Source organism: Salvelinus sp. IW2-2015, linkage group LG2 (assembly GCF_002910315.2).
Source record: "Salvelinus sp. IW2-2015 linkage group LG2, ASM291031v2, whole genome shotgun sequence".
NCBI classification, from domain to species: Eukaryota; Metazoa; Chordata; class Actinopteri; order Salmoniformes; family Salmonidae; genus Salvelinus; species Salvelinus sp. IW2-2015.
Genome location: NC_036839.1, coordinates 16738126 through 16753369, shown reverse-complemented (window position 1 = coordinate 16753369; position 15244 = coordinate 16738126). Strand labels below are relative to the sequence as shown.

At 43.8% G+C, this 15244-nt stretch overlaps 1 protein-coding gene across 1 annotated transcript in view; it reads right to left on the bottom strand.

Annotated features, from left to right (window-relative positions):
* LOC111975927 (ATP-binding cassette sub-family C member 4-like) overlaps positions 1 to 15244 on the bottom strand; it is a 49930-nt gene that overhangs the window by 23757 nt on the left and 10929 nt on the right. The window contains exons 17-21 of the mRNA XM_024004601.3: positions 13702 to 13833; positions 13495 to 13532; positions 13063 to 13163; positions 12449 to 12595; positions 4792 to 4871 (exon numbers count right to left, since the gene is read on the bottom strand). Coding sequence (XP_023860369.1) covers positions 4792 to 4871; positions 12449 to 12595; positions 13063 to 13163; positions 13495 to 13532; positions 13702 to 13833 — 498 coding nt within the window. The remainder of the gene's footprint in view (positions 1 to 4791; positions 4872 to 12448; positions 12596 to 13062; positions 13164 to 13494; positions 13533 to 13701; positions 13834 to 15244) is intronic.

The window sequence follows — 15244 nt, the reverse complement described above, 5'->3', positions numbered from 1 at the left end:
CTTTTAACTCTCTCTCGCTCTGTCACTCACACACACCACACACACACACACCACACACACACACACACACACACACACCACACACACACACCAACCCATCAACAAACAAATGAGCATTTTCGTAGAAACAGGAAGGAAACCACAATGCATGTTCCACAATAACAAAATAGCAACCGCATTGTCAAAGCCATCATTTGGTATCATCCTCCTCCTGATCAGAGTTGTGGTGCGGTCTCAGGGCAAAGCCTAGTAGACTAGGGTGTGTGTGTTGTGTGTGTGTGTGTTGTGTGTGTGTGCGCTACAGGTTCCCAGGCTCATAGCAGTGGTTGTCCAGCTTGGCTGAGTCAGGAGAGATGCCAGACCACAGTGCCATGGGAGACCAGACCACACACACAGAGACTGGGATCTTTTCACAGGTGGCCAGGCCTACCCTCCATCACATGACCATGAGTGGTACCGCTAGGTGTCAGAGTCACAACTACCCCCTTCCTAATGCACAAAAAAGACAGACACACAGAGAGAGAGACACACACGCTCTAAATTAAAGTGTAGTTTACAACCAACAAGTTAGTTTGCTGAATATTGTCAGCCTCTCACCTTTGTCTCACTCATGTTTTTCCACCATATGCAGCAAGACAATGGTCCTGTCAGATAACAATTACATTACATTTAAGTCATTTAGCAGACGCTCTTATCCAGAGCGACTTACAAATTGGTAACAATGTTTAATAGGAATTTATGATAAGATCTACCCAACCACCACCCACCCACACACCACACACCCACACACACACACACACACACAACACACACACACACACCACACACACCTAGTGTTTCTCTGACTAACCAGGTATGTCTGGTGCCTGGAGCCAGTGCATTCTTCACTTCCTCTGTCACCCGGCTGGTAAAGGCACCAGAGAAAGCCAGTGAAACCCCATCCCACACAGCACTCACGGCTATGTCAGCAGTCCTCATATCCCACAAAACCAGAGAAGAGGCCCACCACACAATGTGCCACAATATACAGTGATCACTGATCCACCCGTCAGTGTTATCAAACAATGGCCATCCTCCTCTGCCCTGTGTGCGTTCAAAGTGTTTCTGGTACACCCAGACTGTTCTCCTCCCTCCTCCAGACCACCGATGTTTTACTGCTGTAATTTATGACTGGTGGCTGCATTGGCCTCTGCTTGTTACTAACTGGTGAGACCAGGGTCAGCCCCACTCAAACTAAAAGGTCACCAGAAAACTAATTGGAATATTTCGTTCAAAATCCCCCCAAAGCATCGCAAAATGTAGGGATAGGTCCAAACAGACTTGGTCTCTTACCCAGATTCTACTGACAAACTACATTTTAACTGATGGCCCATGAATGTAGGCAGGGACCCCACAGTTAGTGCTGTGACTTGGGCAAGAGCCTTCACAAGGGATGGGTCCATTCAGAGCCTCCTGTATTGTCCTGCCACCCTCTCCTGCCCCCTAACTCAAAGCACAGGCAACCCAGGATTTAAAGGTCAAGTCCACACAAAGGCCGGCCGTCTACACTGCCTGAGGTGCTTTTAATTGACATTTCTGCCTTTGTCCAAATAACATAAAGGGAAGAGAAAATGACACTTTTTTCAATATACTAAATTGCGGCTAAATGAGACCCGTGACAAAAATATGGCTTTGGAATGGAACTGAGTTCCCCAAGTTGAGGGAATCCCCTTGTTAGGAAATGTATGGGGGAGTGTTGATGGCTGTGAAGTGCTCACTCCACCATAAAGGGCCCAGCTCTGATGCAAATCCCCACACAGAGGCAGCCTCTCCCCACAGAGGGAGATAAACCACTTAGGCCATTGTTTATGGAGTTTACCTTTATTACCCCTGACAACCATTTAAACAATGACTGTGGGGAAATGTCCCTCCGAGAATGAGCAACAATGGTCAGGATCAGCAGCTTTTCTGTCCGGCTAATACTTTGATAAAATCTTCCTTCCTGAAAGCATTAAAGAGTGCTCCATAAAAAGGCACCTGCAAACAAAAGCAGAAAGATCTGGCTAACAAAAGCACTTGTCCAACATTACAAAATAAAATCACGTGTAAAAACATGGTTCAGACACATGTATTACATAATTCCGTGCATCACTTGAAACATTTCACAAGTAAAAAAAAAAATATATATATATATTTTTACATTTTAAATGTTCATGAGTCAGACATGGTTTTTGGACATGTGAGATGTTTCACATTAATTTTTCACATGAGCAAATCACATGACAAAAATGTCATGGGAAAACCATGAAAAACTCATTTGAAACGTCACACGTGTCCGAAAACCGCCTGTCTGACTCAGACATTTCACATGTGTGATTTTGTAAGTGCTGGGATTCACACCTGGGTTTCCCACGGGAGATGCTGACGTCTTGACCACTGAACCAAGAGGTCCAACACTAATGTTGTAGTCACAGGCGGGGCTACCTCATCATGTGACCATGAGCAACCATGACCTACTCATGTCCACTACACTTTCACATGTGCATTTTCATATCGGAAAGTCAACTTGGGCTGTCAAATTATTTATAATTTTTTAAAAATTGAGTTTATTGTAGGATTTGCTGTGATTAAAACGCAAATTCATAATTTGCTCAAATTAGAAGTACCTATTTATTTGTTAACCGCTCGACACAGAATAGCCACATGCGGACTCGCTCAAATCGTTTGGAGAAAAAGTTACGATTTTTTTTTATATACAAAAAGCACTGCAAGAATATTGCTGCCTAGATTTTGTACAAAGTAACGGTTTGCAAAATCAGGTAAATTGATAAAACAAACGTCAAAGTAAACTTATTTTGACATCACATTTTTGTTTTACCTGAATAGATTATGTATTTTGGATGTTGTTTTTTTTTAAACTCTGACAGTGCTAAATTCTAAAACGGATAAATAAGGAGACAAGCAGCAATAGTTTCTGTTCTTGTCACTGGGCTTCTTCCAACGGTCACTGACCAACGTATGAAGAAGAGAGGTGTGTGCCTGCAACAGTAACTCTCTGAATTGATAGCTCAGACACCAGAAAAAATAATTTTAAACACACTATTATTAGGCTAAGTTACCTTAATACAGTATTTGCAATTCCATACTGTATGTGGAAATATAGCTTCTTCAACACGTTAACACCATAATTTCACATGTAAGGAGAAAACAATTTCACCACCTCATGTGAACTTGCAATTCCACATGTGAAAGTTAGATTTTCATATGAAAACATTTTTTCACATGTAAAGCTGCATATGTGATTTTCACATGAATGTTTAAATGTGAAACCATTACTTTTGCATGTGCAACTCACGTAAAAAAGTGGTGTTAACAGTTGAAATCTAAATTTAATACATATGAAAATATGGTTTCATGTGAAATATAAGGTCAACATGTGAAAACAGCTATTTCACATGTAAAACAGATGCAAAATAAAAACACATGTCAAATTTTTGCAAGGGAAATTATGCCATCTTTGTCACTCACACAATGAGCCCCTATTTATCTTGCAGTATAAGATCACATTGTGTATGCATAGTACCAGCAAGGTATCTGGCTAGGCGCCAATATTAGATTTGACCAGGTAGTTCAAATCAACAAAAGCCTAGTTCTAACATGGGTTGCCTAGGCTACACATTCTCACAGCAAACCAAAGAACAAATTACAATAATTAAAAGATAGTGTATGTTATTTGCGCATTGTTAAACTTCTGTTGTGTTTCTACAATAAGAGATGGCTAAACATGAAGATATAGTGTATGTGCAACACAAACACAAGCCTCTGTTCTGTCATGACCTAGTCTAGCTTTAACAGTTTATCAGTTGGTGCTACTGGCCTTCCGCAACACTATTCTTTTACTCTGCCCATTATCCACCTTATTATTAAAAATGGGGGAACTATGGTGGACAAAAAGCCTTTGTGCTTATGATCTTTTGTGCTTTCACCAGTTAAGATGGCTTTTGTCTCCTGTGAGATGGGTATCTGCCACAAACATCACTCATGCATTGTGGAGGAGGGATTCATTTTCAGCCCAGCTTTGTTCCTTTCTTTGGCCCTAACCAAGGAGCCATGCCTGCTGCTCTACATTGGATTGTGCGGCGAACATTCCCTCTTTTGTGGTGCTAGGTGCATGAGCTGGCTCATCTTCGCGGGCCTTTCTTTCCTGGGAGATGATTATTGCGCTGCTGTGTGGTGGCGTTGGGTAACTTTACCTGGCTATGTGTCAGGGTGGGCTCTGGCTACCAGGCCTGCAGTGGACTAGCAGCCAGGAGAGGATGCTAGAGGACAGTCTCCTTTTCAACTGACCTGTCTCATTCCTCGTCCACTGTTCCCTTCCAGCACCTCTCCCTCCATCCAGCCACATATTACATGGCTGCTACTCACACTCCCTTTCTTTGCCACTCCAGAGATCCTCCTACCTTCTCCTTCCTACTCTCCCACCGCCTCCACATCTTCCTGTTGTAGCCACTATTTCCTCTGTGGCACCTTTCTTTCTCTCTCTCAATCACTCTGCTAGTCTCCTGACACGTTCCCTGGCGACGCGGCCTGTGTTGTGGCACCGCCAGGCGGCCGTGGCCACACCCTCTGCCTATGTGCAGACACTTTTATTAAATCTGTGCGGGCGCTGGGCCGCACTGGCGGGTAATCCTACAGTAATTGTTTCCAGATTAGGGGACCCGGACCACAAAGCAGGACTAGCCAGGCATGAAATGGCCTCCCCGTGCAGTAGTAGAGAGGCAGGCAGTAGGAACCTAGTGAGGTGAGACTCACCTGGATAAAGTCCACAAAGGTCCAGGGCAGCAGAGAGTCCAGGTAACCAATGTCCTTAGAGAACCTGTTGAGGATTCTTCCTGGGTCACAACAGGTGATGGAGCACAGAGGTTACATATTAGACATGTGGACCAAAGAGTATTCTGCACCATGTGTGTACTGTCAAGTAGTAGCCTCTAGTTTCACTATGCTGTGTGATGTTGATTAGCATTAGCTTTCAAAAAAAGAAGAAAAAAGACAAATTGTTGTGATTGAGTTTCATGTCAGTTAAACCTTAGGAAAGCTTGATGTGGCATTTTCTAATACTCACACTAGTAGGAATTCTATTCACAGGGAGGTGTGCAAACACATGACTCATTTCAACTTCTGTTGAATCACACCATTAAGTCAGCTTGTCGTACATTGGGAGGAACAGAACGACATTATATTTCTAATCCGCTGACTAATTTGTTCGCAGACTTTGCACACAATGTAAAGACGTTACTCAATGTTTTAGATTCCTTTTGCAACAGTCTGTTGCTGCTTCTACTGAAATTAAATCTGTTACCTAGGTGGCCTCTATATTAATATAATGATGTATACACCTTGAGAGGGCGATATCAGATGGACAAATAGAGACTTATCTAAATTAAACAATGAATCATTATTTGGTCTGGGTTGCATAAAGCCTGCCCTACTCTAAACTGAATACGTTGGGGACCCTTTTGTTTGGGAACAAAGGGGAGACCGAACCGCCGTACCTGCCTTTCTGTCCTGACTGCCAGAGTCAATGACGTTAATTGAGTTGCGTCCAATCTGCTCAGGTGTTCATTATTCTTGAGCAGGAGGGAGCGGGGCTCTGCAGGTGTTCCTGCCGCCCTTTATTATGCGTCCTTTACAAACTTTGCTCCCCAGCCTGATCCCCGAGCACATAAGATTACACTCCAGCTGCATTCACACAAGCACACACAGTTTACTGTAAGGCCCAGTCATAGCTAATCCCAAAGCCATGGGCAGAGAGGCTGGCAGGACAGAAAGGAGAGCTTCTCATATCTCTTGACTTGGAGAAAGGATACTTCAGATTGGACCATGTGGCCGGATGCTGTTCAGCACCATGTAGGGTCACTTAAATAGGCTGAAGGACACTAACAGACTGCACGTTGATCGTCATCCCTTTCACTTCAAGATAAGAGTCAGAATGACTCACCTTAACAACCCACTCACAATATGTCAGGCCACCACTAGGGCTGTGGCGGTCACAACATTTCATCAGCCGGCGATCGTCAAGCAAATAACTGTCGGTCTCACGGTAACTGACCATTAATTAACATAAACACATGTAGCATCTCCTAGCTTCCACACATAGCCTACAAGCCATTTTAGAAAGTCTAATAAATCCTTGTAATACAGCCTCTACATTCACAAATCCATTATTTTAGACAGGTCTAAAGAAGCATGATATGAAGAACCTTTTCAGAAGTATTCTATTTCAGAAGAAAATAATAGCATACTCCTTATGTTAGGTCCTGAAGTGGCTATGCCAAACGGCTAATTCATTTAGCAGACAAGATTAGCTTATAATTCCGTGGCATTATTTTATAGTATGAAGATTGAACAAAGCTGAATAAAATCTAAATATTTTCTCCAAACGATTTGAGCGAGTCCGCATGTGGCTATTCTGTGTCGAGCGGTTAACAAATAAATAGGTACTTCTATACGCTGAATTGTTGTTGGCTATATCTTTATTTTTAAGACATTGTAAGGCTGCACGAGACTAATGATGATTTGAAAAAAGTTGTTTGAAAGTCATGAGCTCTGCTTAGTTTTTTTTTGCGCAGGCTGTACACACGCCAATGGTCTCTCATTCACAATTTGACAAGCACATAATGCCTCAAATTTCATGGTGGCATCCCCTTTGTGACCGTAATGCACCCTAAAAGAAAATCCATGCCTTTTGCGGCCCAGAATGCTGTGTTGTGCCCTTCTCCTGGCTACAAGTTAAGACCGACACATCGGGGACGCAACTGCACACGTCCTTATCCAATTCTGAGGTGAATATTGAAGAAATTGGAAGAACTGTTCACATTTACTTTGTCAGCCAACAAGATGAGTAGGCCTAACGAACAGCTAAAGCACGAGCCTATGTCAATCTACTATCCCCCATAGTACAAAAGTCAACCTATTCTATGCAAGAAAGAAATATTCCAAACATAGTCTGGGACAGTTGTGGTATGCGATAGATCCCAAATTAATACAACCACTAGCATCAAAACAGTTTTTGTGTAATGTGGCTGACGCAACAGATCAGAACGTTTGTCTTAAAATGTTGATTAGGGTATTTCTTCACATTATAAGCGCAGCAATGCACACATGGTAGTACGGTATAACCGCAAATGTTTCATTATATATATATATATACATACATACATACATACATACATACATACATACATACATACATACATACATACATACACACATACATACATACACGTTAGCCTCTACACCCCTTGTAAAGCGGATTAATGTGCTTAATTTTAAAGAAGTTATTTGGCCACATTAGTTGAGATATAAACCTTATTAAAACATATAGGCCTATGGGCCTACATGAGGTGTGCGACTATGATTCGAACAAGTCGCAATAAAAAAGGCATTGTTTCTTATGCTGGGCACCATTCACAAGTGATAGGCTAATATTGTCAACCATCAGACTATTCTTGATTTAATCTTCACATATGCTAAATAATATATGTGTGACATTTGTTTCGATTTAGAATGGACCATTATCATGCACCTGTATCGAAACGGGGGCAGCTGGAAAAGAAATACATGTTTTCTATGCACTTAAATAGCGAATGGGGGACGCTTTTCCCCCTATTTTCATGCCAGCCAGGTAGGCTATACTCCAGTTTGCAAGTTTGGTAGGCCACTAATGACCAGCAGCAGCATCAGAGCTTGGAGATGTCTAATTACCGTGACTAAACGGTCATGTGGAATTTGACTGCCATCATGACTTGTGACCGCCGGTGTGGCGGTAATACAGTCAATGCAACAGCCCGTGTAGTAGTATCTGGTTCATAAATGGAGTACGCTAGACAGGCCTCTAGTATTCAGGGCCTCAGCTCCCTGTAGTGAGCTTCATTCTCTAAAAACACACTGCCATCTCAGTTAGAGCAGCCAGGAGGGAACTAGCTGACTATAGGAAGGCAGGGAGAATGGAGGGGAGGTTTGGCGGGATGTGGAGGTGACCTAAAAGTTGTCTCGGCGGCTCCCAGAGGGTCCCATGGTGGTGGGCCTGTAATCACTACTCTCCACGGACGTAAGCAGCTTACAGCTTTATCCAAAACCACCGCTGCCGCTCCCCGCTCCCGCCTAAAAACATGCATGCAGACGAGGCCAGGGCTTTTCATAACAGCCATTGCATAAACTCAGCCGGAGCATTATTCCCCCTTACAACCCAGCAATGCTTCCAAATCAGCGCTGATTCAAAGTCAAGTGGCGTAAGCATGTTGTACACTTGGAGGCAGACTAATCTTATTCACAGTGTGAGTGGCCCTTTAGCATGCAGACTTCCTGAGGGGAGGGCTCAAGCCAAGGGGGAAGTAACGCGCCTGACTGTTATTTTCCTAGTCTCTCCGCTTTCTTCTGGAAACAGGAGGGGGGTGAATTATTTGTCAAACTGTGTTTGTGGAAGAGCCTATAATACATGTATAATGTTACTGTCTAAGCCATAGATGACCTAAATCCATGTGAATCCAGCAAACAAAGCGTACAGAAAAAGGATACATTACCCCGAGTTACATCATACCATGGTTTCAGGGGCTACACGCCAGAGAGCATCACAGAGCAAATCAGCTGTTTTACTAGCAGCTCGCCTTTTCAACTGTGATACAGTTGACATCCCTCCACAAACTATCGGTAAGATCCATTTCAGGGATACAGTTACACAAAGACATTCAGTGCATGGAAATGCCTATGAGGTAAGACAGGTCCGGAACAATAGCGTCAATCACGACTGGTTGCTGTCAACAATATCACCTATTGTGTGGTGGAGGGGGATAGACATTTCAGGATATCAGCAGCATTAATATCAAACCATTTCTCATGGCGTTAGTCTCCAGGGGTGATTTGCACCCCTTTTTGGGGGGGGGCTGGCGAAATGTCAGGCCTTTCCAACCGAGGTAGCGGCCCCTTGGGTGGAGACATTAGGCAGGCAGGGCTCTCCGATCAGAGTTGAAGCAGTGGAACAGTGGGGTCTGGAGCTGGAGCAGGGCGTGTGGCAAATCGCTGTTCCCTGTAAACATCTAGATAAGGGGGCCACTATGAGCCACTCCATGTGTGGGCCCCGCTGCTGTTGGGCCGGCCTTTCACTGAGGCGGAAGCGATAATGCAGGGGAATTGGGGAGCGGGCTGACTGCTGCTGGGGCTGGAGGCTGCTGAGGTGGTGGGCTACAACTCACCTGAACTCTTGCGAAGGCCCAGAGGCCTGGGGGCCGGGGCCGCCTCCCCACCCCACCGCCGGCACCTTGCTGCCAATACTAATACATTCTAAATCCATTCTCTCCGCTCACACCGCCAGGGTCCTGCAATCTCCTCCACTTCCCTTTCATGCAATTAAATAGTGGAAGTGGTGAGCGAAGGGGAGCTATATCAGCCACACTGCACACACACACACACGGCTCCATCTCCACATTCAATTTGCACACTCCGATATCATCGTCCTCTCTGCAGCACTTTCACCACTTCTCTCATACACCGATACTGGAGCCACAAATATAGACATTAAAAACATTGCCTCCGTAGACACAATTAGATTGTCCCGTCGTTACATAGACATTGTATTGACGTTTCCCTGTGTCAACAGACACTGACACCTGGCGCTGAGGTGAACTATCTTGGCTGATAAGTGAGGGGTTAAAAGGGGAGTGTGTGTGTATTTACATGAGTGTGTGCGTGTTGCCTGAATGCATGTACGTGTGAGTGATGACCGTTGGTACCTCACTATGGAACTGTGCTGATCGGGCGAGGGGGGGGGGGGGTTAGCCCACTCAACGATACTAAATTAAAGGGATCAACATCAGCTCAACACATCCACTGCTCTATGATGCTGCTTTCAATGGAACAGATCGGTTGAGCAGTGATTTAAAAAGAAAAAATCCCAAAACACGTTCATAAGTATCATATTGAAAAACAAATCTAGCGTGTTATATCTGGACGTTCGGTGAAAGTTCACATGTCGTTTTATGCATCATAGCCGACTAAATCTATTGAGACATCATAAGATTGTCAAACAATCCAGTAACTTTGTATAATACGAAAAAAAGCCTACCAAGTCATTTAGCCAAACAGTATTGCGGAGCTACAATAGCTATCCATCAATCATAATCCGCCATTGATTAGTTCAATTGTTATACAAACCACATCTATCGCAAGACAGACTTCTGTGCAGTGGTAATGGTTAACTCCCAGTAAGACTGTATGTCAGCCAACAACTTATCAAACACAGGGCCTGTTCAGCAGCAGCACACATCACTTACAAGTGTAAACAGTTGTCAAATCCTTAACAACGAGTGCACTCACACTTTGTTGGCAACACAAGGGAAAGTCACACAGATCAAGTCTGGGAGAAAAAACAACAGCGAGAGAGACAGTAATACCAGCGTTGACAATACCCCTGATGACAATAGCTCTGTCTATCGTCTGTTCTATTAATTCAAGGGGAGTACCTGCTTCACAATTACAGCACGAGAAAAGTACAGCATAATTCAGAAGACTTCATAACAGAAAGACAAACCTTAGAAATGACATTCAAAAAGGCAGAGATATGTTGTTGTGGTTTGATAGGTTGTCAATAACATTTTTTTAGGGGGGGGGGGGGGGGGGCACAAGACCACAGGAGAACCTATATACCTATATTCTAATAGAAAAAGGTTGTTTCTGATCTGAATCCAGTCAGACATACTGGAGTGTTTTCCAGTCTAGGGCTGAAGCTGGAAGGATTGGACCAGTCCATCAATGGTTACTGATAGCAACACAACAGCAATCAGATAGCAGCATCTGTTAAGCCTCTCCTTCACTGCGCTATTAAACAGATGATTACATTATTCAAACTGTTTGTGCTCCTCCTATGTGTAGATTACCAGGGAGGTACACGCCCAGATAAGCTGTCAGGTAGACGAGCACACAACAGAACGGCAGCAGCAAAAACAATACCCAAAGATTAAGACCCACACGGTTTGCTCTAAAGAAACCTGCATCACTACACACACTTCTAATGCAGAAACCACAACGCTACCAAAAAGCACCCTCAAATCATACTTGTAGTTTTGCTACCATCTTATTATGACTCATTCTACTGATAAGTTTCCTTCATGCTGAAAATGCCCAACCGTGCTGATTGTGCTGTACATGCATGTCACTATGGAGAGATTAGCCTGAGTAATTATGTGCCGACAGGTGAACAATGGCATAGAAAAAGAGTAGTTATCAAAGTGGCCCATGACATTTGACCTGGGTTATGAATGAAAAAAGGCAATGAGAAAATATATATTTACCACAGAAACATCAACAACTTTCAGATGAATTGTCAAATTTAAAAATGGGGAAGAATCAATTTGAACAATTTTAGGTAGACTTGTTGAAACGGTCATTTTACTGGAGCCGTATTGTGAAGCATCCTTGTACATTAACATAAGGAGGAAGTGTCCTTTAGAGCGGGTCATCTTAGTTGTAGTGTTGACTCAGTTTTAAAATCATGTCCATCTGCCCACTCCACTCTGTCCAAACAGCTACAGCCTACAAAGCTAATTAAATAAACAAAGATTTCTGATACAGTTCAATTGGCCTTGTATTTGCTCAGCTCTGTCGTTCAAATACCACACTCTGTCCAAGACCTAGAGCAAACAGTATTCATTCAATATCATTGTTTGCTTTTTGGTTCGTGCTCACGGTTAATAGAAAACCCTCTTCTCAATCATTTCAAAATAAGTCACACCTAAGCACAGACTTATTTCACATGCATTTTGACTCACAATTGAACTCTTGGGTGATTGGTTTTATGATTACAGTTTATATGAAGCAGTTCTTTGAAACAAAAATCAACTCTGGGATGTCCCAAATAGACAGCCTTGTCCTTAACCCCTAAACAGTACCCATATAACTAACAAGTGGCAAGCAGCTCTTTAAAGTCAAGATAAGCCTGTGATAGTCATCCAGGAATTGTAACCATATCTAGCAGGTATATTACTACGTGAACGATTTCTTTAGATTGATTAATAACACAATATTACTAAGAATAGTGCATGTATTTGATTTCTGAATCAAATCAAACATTTGGAATTTTAAACATATATAAATAACTTGTCTAAAAGCTGTTTTAGTGTTTACCTCAGTGGAGAGCAGCTGTAAAGTGGGGACAGACATAGGTGAGCATCTAGCCTACTGTATATGTAAGCCAATGCAGAAACTGATGTGTCCCAGGAGTAGTCTGCACTCTAGTGGGCAGAATGGTTATTTAAGAGGACTCAAATGTAAGCAAACCTACTGTACTTTAAAAACTAAATAGGTAAGGATGGCATCTCGCCTTGAAACATTAACTGGCCCGTTGTGGTTTAAACAGATGTGGTTATACTGTGTGTCCTTGAAGAAATGTACACCTTGAGATGGCTGGGCCCCTTACCAATGGGATTGACGTCAAAGAAGCGGACAGGGGTGCGGAGAATGGCGGTGAACATGCGGTTGTGGAGGGTCTGGGCTGAGTTCACCAGGACGTTGAAGAACACAAGACTACGCAGGAAGCCAAATATGATGGTGGCCCCTGTTAAACCTATACACAAACAGAACAGGGTACAAAAAGATACAAATACATATGGAGAGTACATTAGTACTTTTCCCCTCTCCAAGTAGGTCAACTGTTCACTTCACTGCACCATTGTTGGGACTGAAAACTCCAAATGGGGTTGGATTCCACTACAATCTCTCCCTCAGTGATTCACTTTTTATTCTTGAAGGCTGAGCTGCCAATAGTGATTGCGAACACAGGCTGAAGGGAAAACTGAAGAGGTGAGGAGTCATGGGAAGACAATCACATCAGACCTAAGAGCAATCCAACTCTTGAAGACAAGAAAAACACTCCTATCTTCCCTAGCAGCTGAGGCCCGTACACACAGAGTACAGACACTGGGCCTTGAAGGCCTTGGGCTCTAGCCAAAGCCCGGGGATGTGCTCAGTGAATGGCTGGGTTGTGCGGAGCCTCAGTGGCAGACAAAGGGAGCTGAGCTCACTGTGCCTCACCTGCGTAAACACCCAAGTAAAGGTCAAGGTCCAGCTGCTGAGTGGCACTGCTGCCATTGTGGATGGGCTCCGTCACATTGAGATGCTCCTGTTCAGAGGCCCTGCCCGGCACAGAGGAATCAAAGCCACAAAGTCATCAATAGAAGAAAGCAGAAATCTGGAGGCAGGGTACAAAGCAATATGTTCCTAACCTGGGATAAAAGGTCAGCCTGAACGGCAACACATCAAAGTCAACAAAAACGCCATCTATCGGGATCATAAAAACAATGGTATTTCATAGGACCAATCAACCATGAGCGCTCAAATGGTTCTGACCAATTATTTCATTCATTTGAAAGCAAACAGGTTCTGATGTTAACTCAATATTATTTTTGGGACAAATTCAGCAACTGAACTTAGGTATTAACGGAATCAAAACATTGAATTTCTCACCAGTAAGCAAGCCACCAATCCTGTAGAATATATGTGATCTTGAAAATATATATGAAAAAGCACATTAGTTCTACCGTCCACATTATTCCTTACAATCACATTGATCTCCGACAGTATGTTAGAAAATGTTCAATAGCCAACTTGTGATTTTTGTTTTATTGCTACATTAAAATACCTTCACTGTGTTGTAGTATAAAAGCCACTCACATGTGCCAGCAGGTTAAGGAAAACTAGGGCCAGGAGAACCAAGTTGTTAGCACCTGCTCTGAAGTACTTCAGATAAAGATGGAGACCGATGGTTCCCTCTGAACGACTCTCCTCCAACACGTGTTGCACTGGCTAAAAACACACACAAATAGTCATGCAAATGATCGTTACGCTGTACATGTAGACCAGGAATAATCAGAAAGACTCAGCCGCGTGACAATTTGTTTCTTGAGCAGATGATCAGGGGACCAGAACATAATTGGAAATAACTTGTAGACCGCAAATTGACCGCAAGAAGATTAACAAGTTATAATATTTGACTAAAACAATTTCAAACCTTGATTAGCTTACAAATGTATCACATTATGCGTGGGAATAATTTGGAACGGATATCCCAAACTAAAATCACTTGGAGCTGATTTGCTGGTGTTTTTACAGCCTGTTATGTCCAACAAACATTGTACTTTTATATTTTTGCCTCAGAAAAAAAATAAAACTTGGGAGGCCAAATAAAACTACCCGCGGGACAAATCTGCCCGCCAGTTGGGGAACCCTGATGTAGGCCCACTGTGATGGTAGATCAAGTGAAACCATCTACTGCTCTCTAGTGGGAGAAAAGAGGAAGCAGCAGACAAATGTTTTAACTACAGCAGATTAGATTAGTTTTAGTCACAGGGTATCAGATGTAGTCGCAGGGTACAGTGAAATTCTTATGCTCCGAGCTCCAACAGTGCAGGTAAAAGAAAATAAGTGAATGAGGCGTAGGAAGTCATGGGGGAAGGAGGGGGGAAGGGAAGCAGGTACCTGTCTCGTGGCTATTCAGCAGCCTGATGGTCTGGGGGTAGAAGCTATTGGCCAGTCTGACAGTTTTTGCCATGATACTCCTATACTGCCTGCGTCTGAGTGATGGAAGCGGAGAGAACAGGCCGTAGCTCGGGTGGCTGAGGTCCTTGATGATCTTCTTTGCCTTCCTGTGAAAGGTGCGTTCGGCTGAGCATACCACCCTCTGTAGAGCCTAGCGGTCAGAGGCAGTGGAGATGCCGTACCAGGCCGTGATGCAGCCCGACAGTATGTTCTTGATGGTGCTCCTGTAGAACACTGTGGGCCCTCTGGGACAGGCCGAATTTCAGCCTCCTGAGGCTGAAGAGTCACTGCCGTGCCTTCTTCACCACGGAGTCTGTGGTTTTACCATTTCGGCTCACCGGAGAGGGGTATGGAGAGGAACTTGAAGGTTTTTGACAGTCTCCACAGTGGCTCCATTGATGAGGATGGGGGCGTGTCCAACCTGTTTCCTCCTGATGGCCACAATCAGCTCCTTTGTTTTGCTGATGTTGAGGGAGAGGTTGTTTACCTGGCACCATGTCGTCAGAGTGCCTACCTCCTCTGTAGCCTTCTAGTTGTTGTTGGTGATCATGCCTACCACCGCTGTGTCGTCAGCAAACTTGGAGTTGGAACTGTGAGGACACGCAGTCCTGGGTATACAGGGAGTACAGGAGAGGGCTGAGAACGCACCCTTTTGGGGCCCGTGTTGAGGATCAGCGGG